Source organism: Dermacentor variabilis, chromosome 2, assembly GCF_050947875.1.
Source record: "Dermacentor variabilis isolate Ectoservices chromosome 2, ASM5094787v1, whole genome shotgun sequence".
Taxonomy (NCBI): Eukaryota; Metazoa; Arthropoda; class Arachnida; order Ixodida; family Ixodidae; genus Dermacentor; species Dermacentor variabilis.
In genome coordinates, this window is record NC_134569.1 from 32,486,861 (window position 1) to 32,508,741 (window position 21,881).

General features: G+C 44.4%; 1 protein-coding gene across 1 annotated transcript in view; it reads left to right on the forward strand.

The window, feature by feature from the left end:
• The window catches only part of LOC142571619 (uncharacterized), a 196,276-nt gene that overhangs the window by 162,216 nt on the left and 12,179 nt on the right, over positions 1-21,881 (forward strand). The window contains exons 9-13 of the mRNA XM_075680127.1: positions 10,411-10,509; positions 11,560-11,694; positions 15,619-15,791; positions 18,368-18,458; positions 19,243-19,470. Coding sequence (XP_075536242.1) covers positions 10,411-10,509; positions 11,560-11,694; positions 15,619-15,791; positions 18,368-18,458; positions 19,243-19,470 — 726 coding nt within the window. The remainder of the gene's footprint in view (positions 1-10,410; positions 10,510-11,559; positions 11,695-15,618; positions 15,792-18,367; positions 18,459-19,242; positions 19,471-21,881) is intronic.

Genomic DNA, 21,881 nt, shown 5'->3' on the forward strand with positions numbered 1-21,881 from the left:
AATCAAGCTAAGACAGTTTTCATGTCATTTAGCAAGAAAAAAAATGACGTTTGTTTTAGTATACCTTAGGTAATATTGCATTGTCACGGGTGACTGTATATAAACACTTAGGAGTCTATTTTACCACTGATTTAAATAGCATCGTCACGTTGATCATGTAATAGCGAGTGCAGGAAAGCCATTACGGTTTCTACGGCGCAACGCTAAAATTTTCAGTATGGCTACTAAAGAGTGACTGTTCAAGACGTTCGTCAGGTCTGTGTTAGAATATATATGCGACGTGTGGGGCCCAGTGATGCATAATGACAAGGAACGCCTTGAACGAGTAGAAAAGTTAGCTGCAAGATTTGTTACTGGAAATTAGCTACACAAGCAAAGAATAATCTACAATGGGAGTCTTTTGAAAATCACAGGAAAAACTTCGTTTAAAACTTTTTCATAGTATCTTTCACACAACAATTGGTATTGACAGGTAACATTACGTGCTTGAACCTTATTATGCATCAGCTCGAGGTGACCACGCCCATAAGGTACGAGAAATGTTTTGCCACACGGAACTATATTCAGTATGTCTTCTTTTTTTCCTAGAACAACACGAGAGTGGAATAGACTACCATCGTCAGTAGTTGATGTAATATCGAATGATGCATTTTATGCCTTGTTGGATTGATGCGACTTTACCTATGTTCATTTTTTTTCTGCATAAGAGTAGTGTCTATAATTCTTTGACCATTATGCTTACCATTCGTACTGTATTGTTTATTTCTAAGTCATGGCATGAATGCGCTTGATGTTCTGTATTACCACCCCCCCCCCCCCCCCCCCCCCACTGTAATGCATGTAAAGGTACTGTGGCTATTGCATAAATAAAGAAATAATGTGTACGTGCCATCTCATCAAGAAAGTAGTTTTTCAGGCTTGTAAGATACAGCTGACACACTACACTTTAAAGTGTAGTGTGTCAGCTGTATCTTACAGCCGTATCTGTATGTCAGCTGTATCTGTGTTTATATATGTCAGCTGTATCTTTGTAGGCTATCTGCACTACACTTTAAGGTGTAGTGTGTCACTAAGAACTTAGTGGGTCTAATGAGGCTATGAGACGAAAAAAATATGTAAAGTATCGTGTGTAGCGTGTTCTAAAGCTTGCATAAAAAATAAATGTCATCAATAAAAAAAAAGAAATGGACGCGTCATGCTGCTTTGCTGACAAGGCGCTGAGCTTAATGTACTTCTCAGTGCTAGTAATAGCCGTTCCTTCAATTTGCTGCCGTTTTAATTTGAGAAATTGATCAATGTAATGTTCTTAGACTCGTAGCAGTATTTACTTTCCTATTTGATTTATTCGAGCAACTTGTAGCTCTTTCATTTGCCGTTGCAACCAAACAAACATATTATAGTTAAAAATTAAATATTGAATCTCCAGCTGCTGCTCGAAAGGAAACATTTCTCTTTCAAGTATTCTTTAGAGCCTGAAAAAGCAGCCCATTATGATATTCTTGGAAATGCGTTTTCTGTTTCGGCTCTTTTCATCTTTCGAAGCGGTAAAGCCTAATGTCCTAGTGTCAGCCCTGTGTAAGCAAACCATGTTTGAAACGTGCAAGGGCTAAAACAATTTCCAACTGCCCACTGCGCACATCTGGAAAAGAGAGGCTTTCACATTCAGGGTGCAGTCGCCCCAGCTCGGACGCCCAAGCGGTGCCATCTGTGCCGAATCAGAACATTGGGTGAAATCACCAAACGCGTTTCATAGGTCGTTTTACGACAACTACCTATTAAACAAAGCGGAATAGAGCTACCAGAGAGCACTAAATGGAGGCTGAAATGCGACGCGCACGGAACATCGGGAGACGACACTCAACAAAGAAGCAATTATATTTGTTGGGCTATTTGGCTGTTGCTATTCGAGTGCCTCGGTGCAAAGTAAAGTGCGTGTAACTAAATAAATAGAAGTGGCCTTTGAAGCACAGTCCTCTCAGGCACAGTGGACGTTTAACAAAGCTCGCGAGCACCGCAATACATTGGACACTGATGCGTTATTTCCTAGTAATGTAAACAAGACCGGCTATCTGCCTCTGTCTTTTGTTTAGACCTATGCAATCATAAGTTCACTTGCTTTCCAACGGGATAGCATAGGCGACTGGCATATAGAGAATGCTCTTAAATCTACGTCGCTAGTTCATTCACTTAGTCTATTCAGTGGTTGGTTACTTGATTTAAGTGACCCTCATAAATTTGAAGGCAGAGAAAAGTTTAAAGGTCGAAAAGTATACTCGCCCTTGGTTTCAAGTGCTGCCAGTGAAGACTGTGTGTAGTGTGCCTTTTTTTCCCCATTCCATCATACTTATCTGTCACGGGCTGAGGTTACGCGGGAGTTGGAACGTCAGGTCATTACTGCGTTTATTTTAGCTTTGTTCTTTCAGCCTCAAGCTAGCTGCTCTCATTTGAAAACAGACACAAATCAGGGCTCGTGAACAGAGGTTACTGGCCCCGTCTTGTGCATGAACTGAGAAGAGTTTCTTCGTGGTTAAAAACAGCGCAAGAAAAGCGGGACAAGAAAAACCAGACGGGACGTCTGTCCGGTCTTTCGGGTCCCATTTTTCTCCCGCTGTTTTTTCGCCATGAAGCAGTACCAACAAGCTCAGGTTCAGACCCTTTAAAGAGAATTGTTTGCACCAGCTACTGTCTGCCATTTTCCTGCTATACGTCCAATCTTCTTGGGAGACAGTTGAAGAAATACCTTCGTTCGCATCTCTTAAGTCTCCACTCTTTCATTTCAAGCCTCTCGTTGTCTTTCCTATAAAAATTCAGTGCTGCAATCATTTCAGGGTGTTTTGTAATCCTGTTACTTTCAACGCAGAACATAGGTTGGCAATGAATCCGAAATGACTCAAAACGTGGAACGAATCTAGCAGAAAATTGTTTCGCCTTTCACTGCAAGCTCTACTACCTAACGATCGCGAGCATTCTTAAATGGCCATATCGAAGTGAATACAATTTTGTTGCGTGCAAAGAATGTAAAAAATTGAATAATATCGCGAGTATTGCTGCAGCGAAGAATTTTGACAGTACATTAAAAAAGTGGCCAAGCATAATTGGTTAAACTGCCGCGTTAAATGTGCCAATTGCATCAGGGAAAATTGTCTCTGCTTTTATAATAATAATATTTGGGGTTTTACGTGCCAAAACCACTTTCTGATTATGAGGCACGCCGTAGTGGAGGACTCAGGAAATTTTGACCACCTGGCGTTCTTTAACGTGCACCTAAATCCAAGCACACGGGTGTTTTCGCATTTCGCCCCCATCGAAATGCGGCCGCCGTGGTCTCTGCTTTTATGACAATGCATCAAGGTCTGACATGTTGCTAATGGATTCAGTGAGCTGCTTACTGCGTATTTTGGAACTTCTTGGACATAACGGGACGAATGCAATGCCATGCCGCTTCTATGCCAATGCCTCGAGCCGTCACCTGCACCTGCACCTGCACCTTCTTCTGCAGCCGTCACCTGCAGAAGAAGCCTGCCCAAGTTCCCAATACGTTGAGAATATCTTAGAAGATCAAAAACGATCTCTGCATAGCACTGTACAAAAAAACTTTTTTTTTGCGTCTTGACATTGCTGCTCACATGAGTGTATTGAATAACGCCATTCTGATTTGGCGGCACTGCAGGATCTTCACTCTACCTACATGATGACCGGCTTCGGTATAGCCACAAGCAGAGGCTATCGGCTTATGACCCGCGCACTTAGAGCATGACAGTTAGAATTTCCACCACGGTTATTCGTACTGCTAACTCAATTTCAAACAAAAGATGAAATAAATGAGGCACAAGTTGCGAAACAACCGCAGTGGTTGCGTTAGTCTCTTTAGAATCTAAACATTGGATCAAACGGCTTAACGCAAGCGTTTTCGCGGAAAGGATGACTTTCGGACAAATTACCTTGGCAGAGTCTATTACAGTTTCAAAATTTAATCTACAAACAAGGAAGTAGACTCATGACGATTCTTTTCAACTTTCTAATATAAACATGCACCGTAAAGTTTGTTATTAAAAAGTTAATTAGCGTAATTCGTTTAATCAGTGAATTGATTTGTTTGGTTTTTGTAGCAAATGATGTCCGTCTGGGCAGATAATTCATCTCTGGTGACAGAGTTTCTAAATTGTTCTAATTGAAAAAAGTCGTATTCTCGCCCGAGAGGAAAAGAATCGATTGCGATAGCAAATTATTAGACAGCTATACGAAGTTAGGATAGTGATCTTATTGTCCGTATAAGCATTTAAAGATTCGCTAACGAATTAATTAACAAGCATAGTGTGATTGCTGTGATGCGCGCACAAGCAAACATAAACACATCTCACTCGATGACCGCGCACGCTCGCTGTCGAAAGGCTGGAGTGAGAAAGCGCGGCAGCAGCAGCGAGTGAATCGACCTTCGTGCTTCCTCTCGCTGCAACGCGAATTAAGTGGCGAGAACGCAGCGCACACGAAGCTACCCGCACTCGGCGCACTTGGCAGATCGCTTTCAAGATAGGACCCACGCGGCCGTGCCATACGCAGCCGCCGCCAAAGTAGACCGCCCACCTCTCCCTCCCCCCCCCCCCTGGTGCCTTGTGCGCCAAGGAAAACGGCGCGCTTCCTCCTCGATTTCCTCCCTTGTGCGCGCGAGATTGGGCCACCATCGTCGTCTCCACCCTCTCACGTTTTCACCAGCACATACAGCACGCGGCGCGTGGTGACGATGTTATCGCCCTCGGACATTAGACGGAGCATCACGGTGAGGCCAACGAGAGAAATGCGCTTGGTGTGTCCATAAAATTGCTGTAGCTGTAAAAAAATAAATAGTATATGTCACATTAGGACCCTCTGGTTCATTCCAAAGTCAGAAAGCCATTCAAAAGCCAAACAGAATTGAACTCATTTATTACAGAGATTTTGGAGGAACATTTCTGCCGTTATATTTTTTTCATGACAAACGAAGCAAATATTTTACTTGGAGTGATCCCTGTATGTATTATTTTTCCCAGTTGATAACAAAGGCGGAATTTCCATTTCACCCCATTATGCTCTTTGGTATATGCGAAAAATTCCCATTGTCAATATGGTAGTCTGTCACGCCGATGCATATTTTTGCCAAACATAGACACTATGAAGGCGTATTCAAGGCCATAAGACACGCTGTCACAGTTTTTCACGACATCATTCTGATAGTTACTTTATGAGCCTCTTTGAAAAGCGATCCATTGTGAATATCCTCAGTATCGGCCACGTTTATGGAAACTTGTAGTAAATATTTGTGTTTTATTCGTAGCTTCGTTTTGTTTTTCATGCCATGACTGTAGAGATAGAGACAGTTCTGGCAGTGCAGGCTGCGTCTACATATACGCATGTCGCTGATACAGCGTGCTCTCACTATCCATATTGAGCAGGAGCCTATGCTCGAGTAATGTGGTGGTCTGTTGCTGCGCTATTTTTCTTCTTACTCTATTTTTTTATTTCTTTTGTCTTGTGCTTTCTTTAATTGCTGGATATCGTTTTTGATTACTGGGAGAGATCCCCTTCGGTTGCCTATTTTCGCACTATATCATCACTTAATAAGCAAAGAAATAAAAATAAGACATCGATTTCATGAAGGCGTCCCAAGAATTCTAGCAACATATCACTGTCAATACCCGTAGCCTGAGTTGCTTACAATAAGTGAAACTCTGACAATCAAGCGAGGATTTTATTTGTAGCCCATCAGGCTCGTGCCCATTAGCCATGTTGATCATTTTTACCCTGCAGTGCAATCTAATTACTCTCTATGTATAGCTCGAAATGTATTGCAAATCATTCTGATATTTTAATAAAAACATTTCCTTTGCACAGAAATAGAGTATTTGTCTTCTATGCTGAGAATTCACGCGTTCCATCCCAGTTGTCGGCAATTCTTTATTGCCTTTTATTTTTCTGATGGAATGCTCCTGAGAGCAAATACTGAGAAAAAAATCCAAATGTAGGCTGTAAGTTGCTCATAGTGCATATAAGTTATGCACAGTAGGTGATGATAGAAGGGTTGAAAATTGAGCTCGTTGGTGAATCTTGAAATGTATTTGGAGGCACCTCCAAATGAGGTGATGCTAGAGACGGCGTTGCTTTATATGAGTCTAGCCCGGCAAGTTGGAACGACATTCGTCCTTGCTGAGCATTTCATTCCGTGTCACCGAGGAGTGTAACCACGTATTCATCACATCAGTGTCTTGAAGAAACGTAAGCAGATGTGTGAGACCCCTTTAATCATTATCATAAGTCTTCCAGGAAAATGTTACGCGAACGCGTGACGGAATCCTCGTCTTCTGTTGCCAAGCAGCCTTTTACGCCCAACACAGGTCTCCCACGACTCATCCCTCGACTCAACATGGAGAAGCTACAAGTGTGCAGGCCGAGTTGCATAGTGCCCTGAAAAGCGGGGTCGCTTCTGTGCAGTTAACCCTTTCACAATGTAAGACTTATGTGGGTGGTGCACATAGCGATCTAAAGCGACAGTGCCTAAATGCGGTGACTTGGGCAGTCGATGGAAACGAGGGGGAAGTGGTTGTTACAACGAATGTTTGGCAGCCGGCTGCTCAGAGCCAGACACCCGCCGTCACACATAATTGTGGGTGCAAGTCGGTCATTATGTATCCCACAAAACAGAGTAGATGACTTCAAACGTCTTAGTGCGGACGATTAGTTTTACTCCCGCGACATGAATCCGATAGAATGGGCAGCTTCCAGATTAGTCACGCGCGCGCACGCACGCACGCACGCACGCACGCACGCACGCACGCACGCACGCACGCACGCACGCACGCACGCGGAGGAGGTATTTTCAGTGGGACTATAAATATGTTTGCTTATTGTAAAACAGATACTATATGGTTCCCATATTTATGGTGGTGCTATCAAGTGAGAGACTGCCTTGTTTACCAAATTGAAATGTTATTTCAGGGTCTTTTAAAATACTGTCGGCCCTAGCGTCGTCAAATGAGGCCATTATTAAAAGGTGGAAGAAGCCTCGAAATAAAAATTACAACGCCTATGTGTGTTTGAACGACAAACTCGAAAAGTACGAAATCACCTGCACTGAATCTTATGGGACAAGTCTTGGCTCTTTTTGTGACCCCGAACGTTATTGTAAATCATTTCGGTACTTTTTGCGGTACTTTTCCGGCACAGTGGCCGCGCCCTGAGTCGTGACGCAGTTAGCGACGATCGTCAAAAACTACTGCTGATCGCAATGAAAATTACAATACTCTACAGAAAACTTAAATGAAAATCAGCTATCGCAGTGGCCGTCGTCAGTTGCGATTTATGACGTTGCCAGTGGCAAACGCTAACGGCGTGAATGTAAAATATTTTGTTTTAATCTTATATTGTATTTAACAAAATCATATATAGAGACAATTAGGTGAAACTTTTTCACTACCGCAGCTATTTTCATTCAAGTATGTCACTACAACAGCGTTTTTTCACAGCTTTGATGACACCAGGAAGGAGTGATGGTCAGCATGGCGCTGTTCAGGCGCATCGCAGTAAACTTCACTTAAAGTGAACAGCACGTTGAGTAACAATGCGCGCTTTAGGCATGTACTTCAACCTTGAATAGCAAACTGTTTCCCATAAGGATTCGTATAATGGCAAATATTGATTCTTCATGTCCTATTATGCCTTCCGTGACACTTTTTGAGCCTGCAAAAGTTATGGGCCTAATTTCTGTACCTTTATAATTTGTATAAGCAGAATGTTGCTGCTCTTCGTCGGACGAGAAATTGTGTGTTATTTTTGAAGCTTATCTTGAAAGTTACGAGGAGTAAGAATTCTACAGGAAAAACTCGCAGTTTGGAAAAATTCCAGCGCTGAAGGGCTTAGTTTCCAAGATTCCCCTGCTCCCCTTTTGGTGCGTTGCCGTATTTAGCAATATTACGTAAACATGTTTAGCAAAGCAGGGCGAGCTAAGCAGCTTCAGCGCGACGGTAGACATTGAAAGTTCTTTATGAAGGTCAAGCATAACATGGCTGCAGGTACGAGATAAACCGGTGCCCTATCAATGCATGATGCTGCTTTTCATTGGGCGGACGAGAACACTTAGAAGTGCTCGAAACGTGATCTCTCGAGGGCGCATGGCGGTCTCGACGGAGCCACAAAACACCGTTAAGTTAACAAAACGCCTGTGTTATTTATTTGTTTTCCATGGCTTTGCGCCGGAATGTCGAAAACCGCATCGATAATAAATGAGGACACTAACAATGTTTACCATGTTTTTTTTTTCTTTTTCCTTTTTTTCTTGTTTCCTCTTTTTTTTTTACGCGGCATGCTTTCCAGTTGATTGTGCCATTGCACTAATTGCCACGTCTCAAAGATTGCACGCCTTCGCTGTCCTTCAAGGTGTTGCGTTGCGTTCTGTGCACTGTGACCTTCGAATGGCTATGTTCGAGGCAGCGAGAGTCCTCGCCAGAGAACCGTTAGAGTTATGAAGTGTTGCTGCTCCGCCCACGGACAACGCCACATGATTAATCGAGTACCACGGGCGGCGCACCTCTTGCATGTAATCTGTCATATCCAACCTGCTGAACTTTCGAGCATCGATTGCGATAGGAAATTATTATAAAACTAAACAAAGTGAGAATAGTAGTTTTATCGGCCGTATGAACTTGTAAGCATTCGCTTACTCACTAAACTGACAAGCTTCGTGTCACGCGCGCACGCCACCCCCTCTCTCCCATAAGTGCCTTGCATACGACGGAAGGTGGCGCGGCGCGCTTCCTCTTTCACGCTCGCGAGATCGATCCATCATCCTCGGTTCACCCTCTCATACTTTCACTTGCACCCACAGCATACGGCCCGATGTTTTCGCACTTGGACTTGATACGAAACATCACGGCTACGCCGATGATGGCGGCAATGGCGGCGGAACTTGGCCTGATCTGTCCATGTGATTGCTATTGCAATGAAATTTACATGTCGTAGAAGTGGCACTTCGAAATGCAACTCGCAGCGTTTCAGAGAAATTCAAAAGCCTAGAAATTACAGCTTGGATTTCGCAAGCATGGCGATGACATTAGTCTAAATTAGTCTTGCTAGTGAGTTTTAATTACAGCGCAATAATTAGAACAAGATACACTGCGTCGTGGTATCGTTAGGGATTGTGGTTGGCTGAGAGCTTGCCAATTCGTGTGCCTACTAATGTGCCCATAAGATTACGAAAGGACATTTGATTCAGCAGAGATACCAGCAGTCATAGCGCCATTAGGTAATGAAGGAGTACGGGACGCATACGTAAATATCTAGGAAGGTATCGACAGAGACTCCAGAGCTACAATAATTCTCCACAAGAAAAATAGGAAGATACCTATAAAGAAAGAGGCCAGACAAGGAGACACAATCTCTCCAATGCAATTCACTGCGTGCTTGGAAGAAGTATTCCTGCTATTAAACTGGGAAGGCTTAAAAATAAGGATCAATAACGAATATCTCAGCAGCCTTCGATTTGCAGATGACATTGTCCTGTTCAGCAACACTGGGGACGAGTTACAACAAGTGATTGAGGACCCTAACAGAGAGAGTGTAAGGGTGGGGTTGAAGATTGATATGCAGAAGACAAAGATGATGATCAATAGCCAGGCAAAGGAACAAGAGTTCAGGATGGAAGGTCAGCCTCTAGAATCTGTTGAAGGAGTACGCTTACCTTGGTCAATTACTCACAGGGGACCCTGATCATGAGAATGAAACTTACAGAAGAATAAAAATGGGTTGGAGCGCATTCGGCAGACATTATCAGATCCTGACTGGAAGCTTACCATTATCATTAAAAAGAAAAGTTTACAATCAATGTATTCTATCGGTGCTGACAATGGGGCAGAGACTTTGAGATTTACTAAGAAGCTCAAAAACAAGTTAAGGGCCGCGCAAAGTATGATGGAATGAAGAATGTTAGGCGTAACGGTAAGAGACAGGAAGAAAGTGGTGTGGATCAGAGAGCAAAAAAGGATAGCCGATATTGTAATTCACATTAAGAGAAACAAATGGAGTTTGGTAGGTCATGCAATGCATAGATTAGATAACCGGTGGACCATTATGGTTGCAGAATGGGTGCAAAGAGAAAGCAAGCGCAGTCGAGGACGACAGAAGAAAAATTAAGAAATTCGCACGCTCTAGTTGGAATCGGTTGACGCAGGACAGGGGTAATTGGAGATCGCAGGGAGAGGCCTTCGTCCTGCTGCGGACATAAAGTATGATGATGATGATGACGGCGGTGGTGGTGGTGGTGGTGGTGGTTTCGAGATTCACGTATCATGGAGATATATAGCAGGTTACATACGAAAGCTATCGCTGACTTTGACAATCATCTTCGAGGCTTCCTGTCACATCCTTCTTTTTCTTTTTCTTTAGGTGCTGAGGAAAAAATACTACAACATGGTTGAGGACATGAAAGGAAAAATACGGGTCTGCTGTCGTGTGAAACCTCTCACAACAGATCAACAGAACAAGGTACGCCTTTGCCTGTTCTGGAGAGGTGTAACATATAACTATTAGCCTGTTCACCTGTAGATTTTTGATAGCCATAACCTTGATAACAGTTTTTGCTTTTGCTATCCGCTGTAAGTCATTTGTCTGTTGGTGCTGTTGTAGTTAATTTTCTTCTTCATGCCGGTGCAAGAATTATCATTTCTTCCTGCGTTCCTTGGCTTTATGGCGTCAATTGGTCTACAAATGCGAGGAGACCTTTATAAAAACAATATCCATATCTAAGGCGCATGTTTTATCTATGTGAAGCAAAACATTAATCAAGCAATGTGCAATAAATCCTATAAAACTAACTTCAATGCACGTATTTTTCTATTTGTGTGACGACCAATCCTGTCAGTGCCAGAAGCCGCCAATCATCGCGACAAAGTTGCAGAAATATATTTAGTCCTACCATGTTGCGGTTTACAACAAGAAGTGTACAGTAGTTGCCTGGCTAAGATAGCTACTAATATAGCTAGAAGTACTGTGAACGGTTAGCGCCTACAACGGAACAAGAAGGACGAGAAAAACAAAACCGGCTTTATATTTGACAGTTCAATAGAAGACAAGAGAGAGGAACACGCAACCGAGCTGTCGGACATCACAAAATTGAAATCTGGTTTATTGATTGTTATTCAGAAAGAAGGCAAAATTGGGGCATTTGACTATCCTGACTGAGTCAAGTCAGAACTCGAGACATTTATACCAAAGTCGGGACTGTCCCTCTAATTTCGGTATGGTTGACAAACCTGGACGCAAGAGAACACCAAGGCGCTAAAAGGCTGTCTTCGGCTACCAATGCATTGACTTCGTCACTGCCGTCATGCTATTGCAGTGCTAGTACACTAAGATGTTATTTATTTATTTATTTAGTTAGTTAGTTAGTTATTTATTTAGTTAGTTAGTTAGTTAGTTAGTTATTGGCACATTTTGTTCGATAGTTCTAGAGATATGCCATGTTTACGGTTAACCCTGTATAAGTTAGGCAATGTCCTTACCCTCGAGTGCTCACGCAATCGCCCTGTCTTTCAGGATGCGCTCAGCGTGATTGATGCCACGGACGACTACACGCTAGTCGTGCACGCACCGCGAGGGGACAAGGAGTTCACGTTCGACAGGGTGTTTATGCCGCACCACACGCAAGAAGACGTCTTTGGAGAAACAAACGTAAGACGAGATCAGCGCTTCGTCTGTGAAGTAAAATTCTACACGCGTTTCATTTGATTCGGGTTGCATGCTAAGCCCCGGGAACTCGCGCTCAGTCTTAAACAAAATATGTTCGTCGCTGAGGCAAATGCAATAAGAAAACACTATTTCTTTCGCTGTTGTTTGTTAGTAAATCTGGAATAATGGAGGTAAGGCTGTCATAATTTTTTCAGGACACGGCAGTCGAGGTAATAGGCATGTTGAGCACGCTTGATCCCAATTGGGTGTAAAATTAACAAAGCTTCTCTTACGCAAGAGAGCTTTTGAATCAGCCGGCTCAACAAGATACAAAATGAGACGACAGCATGAATATGGCTTAATGACTGCCGAATTGTGTGCTGTATTTACAAGTGCAAGGTTTTTCAGAGGTCTCCTTGAAGCGGCAGTTTGCAGCATAGACTGGCTTATGACGTTCGCTTTATTTTCTGTACTCGGTAGTCAATATACAGTGATGAACTTGGTCAGCAGCAAAAGTAACAGAGGCTTGCGCTTCTGTTATGAGAAATTAGCGCAGCAAGTCTTCAGACTTTGCAACAAACATTACAACGCAGAATTCCAACCATGCGCTAATTAAAAAAAAATACGGGTATCACTTCTAAGTTTTTCTGCGCAGGCCGCTTTCCTTGTCCCAAACAAGGGAGGTATTAAAGTATCACCTGTAATCAGATTGAAATTAAGAAAACTGCGCACTTTTGTCCGAAGGACGAAAAACTCAAAGTGATATCAAGGTTTAACGTTGCAATGACGCTCCTCAGGTAGTTTTCCAAGAATGCGTGGAGATACATGTGTTCGTAGCACGTGACGCAACTGCTGCATTGCAACGCCGGCACGAGGAGCGCAGTCACACGCGTTCCAGGTTCCGCACGTCAACAGTGCGCGAGGTGAGAGAGATGAGACTTCTATAGTTGTTCGCCCTCGGGAAATGTGAAACAACGGCATAATTTTGTGCACAAGCACATCAATCGACTCTGAAGGGCAACACTAATTAGTTAGGTATTATTTGAAAGCCATATTTATTTTCCTTTGGCGGAAGAAGGTTAACTGCTCGCGCGACCTCGCACTCGACCTCCGTCGAGGCGCTAGCGCGCCTCGACGCAAGGTCACGAGCCCGCCTCGATGGAGCAAAGCAGGCGGAAGGCCACAGCTGCTTCCGCGTTGGAGCGCCAGGTGTTGCGTGAGGGGAGAGGGCATCGCCGCGACGCCACGTCACCCTCGCTGTCGTTCTCGGAAGCCAGCGCGCGGACTGCGTCTCTCTCTCTCTCTCACCCCCGCTGGGTTTAGCTGCTGCGCGCGCTTGCCGGCCTTGGTGGCCGCTGCTTCCTGGGTCTCTCGTCGCGCAGGACGTCGGTGGCATGCGGCGTTAATCGGCACCGCAGGCTCCTGCTGCTGTTTGCTCGTTTGGGCAGCACGTGGTGCTATGGTGCCTTACTGGCAACGCAAAACTCGAAGGACATGAATGCTTTTGCATTCGAAACTCATAAAAAGGGCTTAGATGTCCTAGGATTTTTTATTGACATGATAGAAAAAGGAGATGTTTGTACTCAGATATAGCACCGGCTTCTTCTTTTCTTAAGAAATAGTGCTATAGTTATACATATATATATATATATATATATATATATATATATATATATATATATATATATATATATATTATACGCTATTGCCCCTTTAATGAAAGTTAGCGCGTAATGCACTTTGCTGAAAAGAAAAGTGCAGGGCCTTTTCTTCAAGCTAGCAAAAGATGATGCTTTCACTTTTGTTGCTTATTTTGCCACTAAACTTTCATTGTTGAAGGATAGCCTGACAAAAACTCGGAGTGAAGTTTAGGCACTGAAAGAAAACGAAGAATTGTACGTTCATGTCACCGAAGACATGCGCATCACAAGGATAAATTACCAGTTAAAAAGTCACATCTTTCCACAATGGCAGAGTTTTGTGCAGCCAGAAATAAAAGAAGATATCATAAGAAATATACATAGGAAATAATGAGCGTTGTCAAGCGAGTTGATACGCGTTTTGGTGGTAGAAATGAGCAGAAAAATAACAGGAACGACGAATTATGAGCACCTGTCGTGCGTACTTCCTCGTCCCTGCTATTTTTGCGCTTGTTCCTACCATCCAAACAAGAATATATTACTTAGCATTGCGTATCCCTTACCTCGTCTCTTACGGCGTTTAGTGCTAGCACGCACCATCCATTTACTGCACCTAGCGCGTGTTGTTCCACTGACACAATAACCCACAATATCATTTATCATGGCAGCTTTTACACAAAACGTGTAAATGCATATGCATAGGCTCAGCCATAGCCCCCATTTGGGGCGATATACTTTCATCCTCTGTTGACAATGTCCTTTCTGTCAAGTTGGTGGACGCACCTGAAACGCGAATGTTTAGGTAGCATTGACGACTACTTAACTATTATGATGAAAGATGTGTCGATGCGTTTTCATGACGCGGTCGAAGTAATGTTGGGAAAGTTCGTCAACTCATTGGGAGGACTTAAGTTCACGTACGAATTGCCGATTAATGACCGCATTCATTTTCTTGATATTAATCTCAGTTTTTCTTTGAATGGGAATGTACGCTGGGCATATTATTCCAGATATAAGAAAACCTTGTTGCCCTACGACAGCGCACGCTCCAATTTGATTAAGAGGGGCGTAGGGACCACATGCGTCAAGGTAGCACTGAGTAATAAGTCGTGGGAACACGAGCATGAGTGAAGTTTATTAAATGGGACAGCATGATTACTACAGAACGCAGGTTTTCTCCATCGTGTAATCACTTCAGTATGCGAAACAATCTTGAAGAAAGAAAAATGAATAAGTTTGCAACCAGCACACAAAGAAAAGAAAAAAAGACAAGAGACCAGTGCACGTGGTGCCGTACTTGCACAAGTTGTCACACAATCTAAGGAAGGCTTCTTAATAGAGGTAATGTTAAGTTACCTGTCAGTGCCCCATACAAGCTCTTCTCGGTATACAATCGTATGACAATGCTCTACCAATCATAAAACTTGTTTTATTGACTGCACGCGCAACGTTATATATCAAATATCGCTGAGATGTGTAAAACATATATTTGATAAACGGGACAGTGTTTCACTGACAGAGCTCGTCAGTACTGCAGTAACGTAAATAATGAATATAGAAGTCATTTGGCGGGACAATGTAACAAGTGCACATTCACTCCCATTCATTGAAAAGACAAAGTTCATAGGGAAGAGAAATAAGTAAGAAGAAAAGGTTAATAATAGATGCATGTCATATTCCAAAGGACGGAGATAAATGTGTAAGCGATCCCTTTCTTGCTTTGTCGGAAAAATAAATAGCTTTTTTGCATGAAACATTATAGTTTGCTCATTTTTCTTGTGTATATTTCACTGGTGTGCGCATACCTATGCTGGAAAGGTGCAATAATGGCTGGTGAACTTGTAAACTTCCTGTTCACAGTAAGCGCTTTTCTGTGTCGTTTGTTTCTCCGTGTGCTTGTTTTACTCGCGATGTGAAACCTCAATTCTGCATATGAACCAACTAGACATCGTCAAGATGTTACTACTAACCCACTACTTCCACTCAGTCATTTCACAACTCCTCATTGAGAGATCAAGTCTTTCACGATGCCATATAAGGCGCAAGAGACGTTGTCGGACACAGACGTTATTAGTTTTTCCGCTAATGGCCACTGAACTCTATCAGTTACAGTATCCTTGTTCTTTGGCCTTCATTTCATGTGATGATATGGAGACAATCAGCTCTTTTATCATGCCGCACAAGGCAGAGCTCTGAGTAGTACAGCGGTCCGAAAGGTAGTAGCTCTTGGTGCTATGGCGCTTCATCGCTTATTCTGCTTTCATTCATTCTGTCTGCCTGCGTTCAGAGCTTGGTGCAGAGTGCTATGGACGGCTACAACGTGTGCATCTTTGCCTACGGCCAGACAGGCTCGGGCAAGACGTACACGCTCACCGGAGTCTCCAACACCGAGCAGCTACAGGCCGAAGGCATCGCACCGCGTGCCTTCCGCAGGATGTTCGAGCTCGTCAAGGAGAACGAGTGAGTGTCGGAGCGTATGCTGGCCCCAGGGTGGCGGAGATTAAAAGCGCGCCGCTGCTGCACCTGTGATCCCGAGCGATGACGATACGAGAATAAGTTTTCCCGGACCTTGCGCGAACTCGGTTGTTAAGGGTTCGGCGAGAGTACGGGGCCTCTTGTTGGCAGGAGCCGATTCTCTTTCAGTGGCCCTGCGCGTGCGCCTAATGGCTTGACCTATGGGGAACCAGCGCTGAGCAGGAGGCGCTACGGCAGTTTGAGTGTGTAACTAAAATATGCTGACACCGTCCGGTAAGGAGGACACGAAGACGGCACGACATATTTAGCAGCAGCAGACGTGCGCTTTTCTCAACGTTTGCCGAGCCCGATCCGCCCAGCCAAGTTCTATCCATGGACTTGCGGGCTGCGGGGAGCACATGCGCTGTTGCGTTCTAGCACGTCGGTGCCCAGACAGATCAGTTGCTGGACGCGTGTGCTTCAAAAGGAGCGGGGAATCTGGCGATGCAAAATCGTAGCATGTGCTACTGCAAATTGTGCCCACCGCTCGCCAGGCTGTGTGTTACGGCACTGCAGTCGGCGCGCGAAATTTCAGCACTGGTTGCCCGAACATTCTGTGGCAATGAAGGGAAAGCTATGGAGGCAAAGCGGGAACAAGTGAGAGCGCTTGTGAAAATTGTCCCGTATTTTCATCCACGTCAGTTTAAGCTGGGGAATAGAAAGCATAAGCACCTTATTAGCAGCAGTTAAATAACATGAAACACACCACTGAATGTAAAAGTTTACTTTTGCGGCTTTTCCCTTCCGCGTCTGAGCAAACGCGAAACCATCGCACGTGAAGCTGCGTCGATTCAGCGTCTGTTCTGAGCAACGAAAAGCACTGTAAAATGCTGGCGCACTACTTGGCGCTGTAGAAATTGTGCGGCAGCCCCGCGCCCGTAGCTTTCTTTGCATTGCCACAGACAGTTGTCCGCGAGTATAGGCCTCACACGGGGCTAAACTGAGCTTGCTATGGTAGCTCTAGATCAATTTCAATGGCAAAAACTTTATATCTACGAACTAAACGAAAACGAGTGAGGAGACTAGGTCACATATTTTACAGCGCTCTTCTCGAATACTGCTTCAAAAGTACAACATGTTAAAGAAGAAAACTAAAGGAGCTGGATCACCCTATATGTTGGCAATTCTTGAAAGGCTCCTTTACATCAAGTGTGTCATGCAACAGCCATTCTGAAGCATGCTCAGCTCAAAGCCAGCGTTCGGCACTATGTTAGTGACGGTGTGTTTGAACAAGATTGCTAAATGGGTCAAGCGCTAGCTTCTGGGAGTCTACAAGCCAAGGAAAGAGGTGTTTTGCTGGGTCCTTTTGTAGACAAGAAACAGCGTGGCAGTGCTTAAGTCCGATATGCCTGCGGCGGAGCCAAGCAGTTTACCATCTCCCCAGCGATTCCCCCTTCTTCCACGGCGCCGTTCCTACGGGGCCTTATTCCCTTGGGTTGGAAAAGAACAAAATTGCACTTCTCGCTTGTGCTTCGAGCGGCACATTTCCTGGCGCCTAGATAAGCACACGAAAAAAAATACTGAATTGACCTACTTCTTTCTTATTTCCTTCAATGGCAATGGTTCTTTGCAGCTGGAACTTCGCAGGATATAACAAAATTGGCACCGCATGGCGTGCTGCGTGAGCCTTGTTCCATCTATCGTCGCTCGTAACCATCTTTAGAAATCGCCTGCGCAATTCATGGCCGCATATGTACCGTATTCTTCTGCAAAAACTTGTTTCTCCATACTGCATTTACTCGGTGCCACGTGTTGATGCTTCGTTTCCCCTCTCGTAGAGAGCTTCAGCAAGCAAATCGACATACCCACGCTCACGTCTGCTCAATGGCGTGATCAACAACCAGACAGAAGCAACACCATTCAGAGCAGAGAACAAGTGTTTGTGCTGATTCGGACGCTTTTGGAACGCCTCGGGGATGGAAGAACGCCTAGTGCGGCTAAGCGCTCAAAGTACGAAAGCATACAAACGCGCGGGAGCAAAACAAGATAACATTGCTGACTTGCTTCAAAGAACGCTGTTTGCATTTGGTTTCTTTATTACTTGCCTCGGGCGAAATAAGGCAATATTCGCTGTTTTCGTATTGGCGAGCAAATAAGTAGCGTTGTGATGCACTTTGTTGCAGCAACTTCATGCCTGCCAGTTCTGCACATAAACAAGAACATAGCCCTAGTTTTGTTTATTTGTGCGCTTGTTCTTTCGTATCATCTCAGTTTTGCAACAGTGCTTGCGGCGGCTGTGAGAGTAAAAAGTTGTCATTGCGACATTAAGAAATTTGTTTACCGCCAGCTTCGAAGTGGCGCAACATCCGCCTGTGACCGCACTTCGGATTCTAAAATCAAAATTGAGATAAATACGCATGTCGGCTTTCTTGTAAGTTCACGTGATATTGGTGCACGATGGCGCATTCTTGTCAATGACAATGTCAGCCAAAGCAAATTGAGAAAAATAAATCTGATTATATAAGCTAGCCGCAAAGTACAGTGGTCCACTACTTCTTTCGCATGTTCCCGGACACACGAAGAATGAAGCAGTCGTTTGTGGTGACAGCGACATTCGTCGAACTCTACAACGAGCGCTTTGTGGACCTGCTCAAGGCGAACAGCAATCCGGAGGTAAACCTTACGGGCTGTAATACAGCAGCCGCCATCTCTGTTGAATAACTTTCTTAAGGTCCATATAGAACAGAGATTAACAAGAAAAATGGCGGATGGAAATAGTCGACAGGAGTGGATAGAAATATGTCTCTGGAGCCAATGTTTCGACAAGGAGACGTGTCATGATCTGGATGGTGAACTTAGGGGATGCGTGTTGGGTGCCTCCTGCTGCTCCACTTCGCTTATGCATGGGTTAGAAAAAATTAATTTCTGATTAACATAAAAAGCTAATGTATGATGTGATGGCTTAAGCAAAAGATTGAAGAAAAAAGCACGCCAATAAGAATAAACTTAGAACGCATCTACACTCAGTACAAGATAAATAAATAAATAATTAATAAGTAGGTATATATAAATAAATACGTAAATAAATCCTTAAATAAGTAAATAATAATAATAATAATAATACAATTCAAATGCATCAACCCTGTCAGTCATTCATGCAAGGTTACCCGAAAAAAATATTCGCACTGCACGTAATGGCCCCTTCGCATAGTCTCAAGCATACCATGGTCCAAGACTAGTCGCTAGAGAGATCCCAGGACTGCCCCCTCCCTTCCACCATGTTCTAAGTCCCCTAACCAAAACGTTGGCTCCAGAGTCAACTTTTGCTCAGCAACTATCGATCAGGTCTTGGAGGTTATCTTATTTAGCCAAGAAACGCTTGGGCTCAACAAATATAGCCAAATAGAGCGTGGGCTCAACAATTGACAAAGTTCTCTTCAACCACCCGCTGCTGCAGGAAAAGCTCGAGGTTCGCAAGGACTCGAGCGGCCACACGTTCGTGCCTGGTGTGACGACGGAGGAGGTGTCCAACTCGGCGCAGCTGTGCGAGTGCTTCGCGCGCGCGCTGAGGAACAGACGCGTCGCTTGCACGCGCATGAACGCCCAAAGTTCGCGGTCGCACTTCGTCGCTACGGTCGAGATCACCAGCACCAACCGCCTGAACGGAGCCGTTCTTAGGGGAAAGGTACGTCACGTAGAACGCGCGCGCGTTTCCTTACGCACACATCACACATATATACGCACACATCACGCGCACGCACGCACGCACGCACACGCACACGCACACGCACGCACACACACACACACACACACACACACACACACACACACACACACACACACACACACGCACACGCACACACGCACACACGCACACACGCACACAAGCGCAGTGCCGCAGAGGAAACCGCTCGAGTAGGAATGCTTTCATTTCGAGCCGCCCACAAAACACTGACTGACAGAAAGAGATTGCAGCATGCTTTACATTTACTTATTGGCACTCGTCGTCTCCATGCGCCGCTCTTAACTTATGCGCATTATCAACATATTCCATATACCGCCGCGTTGGATGAACTTACTCGCAAAGAGCAAGGTCTTCTCGTTTACATTATTGCTATGTTTAACACTCAATAGGCGGTTGTAGTATATAAAAATAAAACCATAGAAGAAAAATCAGCGTTACCAGGTGTCTGTTACGTAACGCCTATTAATTATGAGTCGTGGCATCCTCTCGGTGGTTGAACCTCAGATTTAGCGCCCACACATGGTAGTTAGTATGCTAACAGCAGTCGGCGGTCAGTGACAGCTTCGTTTGGCACTGCTCACCACAGCATGATGCGTCACAAAACCAAAGCGCTTTCTATGAGCGGCGATTACAAAGCTCATCGAGCTATCAAACATGATAAATTTATAGGCAGCATTAAGTGTGTTCTAGCACAGGTCTCGCGCAATCTCGCCGAGCACCGTATGTCACCGTTCAGAAGGTAGCCAAACGAGGCACGAAAAGCTCTGCCTGCATTCTAGCAGCGCCTCACAACGCTGCAGGCGTGCATGATGAGCGCCGCCAGTGGCGTTGCAGGCGTCGTATACCTCGTTGGCGCACAAAGTGAGACCGGCGGTAAACCATCCGCGATTAGTTAGCGCCCAGTCAGCGCGAGCGTCTGGCACCGGCGCTGTTTGGGGTTCTGCAAAGCGATACCAAGTGGACCAACGCGCTTGTGTAAATTAAGCAGTTGTGTGTCTCTGGTTGCGAGCTTATGCGTGTGTGTGTGACGACAACATCACGACGACCACCATGTTGAAGACGCTCGTGTAGCGGCAAAGGCATTACTTCTAGGGCGATCATTGTTGGGTTGTAACGATTGTTGGGTTCTACTTTGGTAGTGAAGGAGCGTAAGCGAGATGAATACGAATTGTGGCGTCATCAGCGACTATGTGTTCTGAAATCGTACATATGCCTATGGCTATGTCATGTGGTGTATGTTAAAACGACGATGGAATTTGGGCCGCGGCGAAAGAACGCTAAAACGTGATTACCTTGGGCGTTCATAAAGTCGGTACAACGTCGCAGTTTTTAGGTAGCGTAAGCTGCTACTAGTAGAGTACTGAGGTACGTGGGCCGATCCCAGAGATTGAGCAGCTAGTCTAAAATGGTGCCTTAAAGTGCGAGCTTTCGCAATAAAAGAATACGACAAATTTTCACAAAGCCAATGCGCCGAGTGCTTCAAATAGCTGGCTTGCTTTGGAACGCCAGAAATATGCGTGAGCTCGTGGCTTTAAAGAAGGTCAAAAACGTGCCTATGCTTCCTGGGGTAAAGACCTTCTTCATCAAGGTTTACAGTGGTACTTTAATGGTCAAAACGTGTATGCAGGAGAGGGTACCGTTCGTTCTCTGGGGTGTCAACTGCTTTTTATGTAAACAAGAGGGAAAAATAGAGCACATTTTCTGGACTGATGGGATGGGGTTTCCTTCTGGGAGGTCTTTCAAAGGACCATCAAAATAAAAAAAAACAGATTTCCCACTCGTTTCTCACAGTATTAGATCCTTCCCAGTCGGAAATAGGAATGAAATCTCACGCTTTTATCATTGATTGTCGGTCTCCAAAGCATATTAATTTATTTTATTACAAGGCTTCTGCTGCCCTTATAGTAAGGCCAGCAGCAGGGGTGGACAGTGGAACAACGTCTCTCTGATGGAACAAAATACATGATAGTGTGCTGTAATTATATAGAAAAGCGTTGCACAATAAGCACTCCGAGCACACAGATGGGAACATAGTGAAATTCAATGTACAAACAAAAGTGCACAATGAATAAAATATATTGAAAGACATGCTAATGTCTCAACAACAGAAAAGGATAAGAGCAAATATGGTCACAAAAGAACTTTTACAAAATTTTCATCTGTGGTGAAAATCAAGGCACTGTTGCTGCATCCACAACACCGCTCAGGAGATCGTTCCACTCGTGTACAATTCGCGGGAAAAAAGAATCTTCGTAGGTGTTACTCCTACAAGAAAATTCTTTTAATTTTTTTTCTATGATACGCCCGTGTGGATTGTCGCGTAGCCTTTTCTGTGTATGCACTCAAGTTAA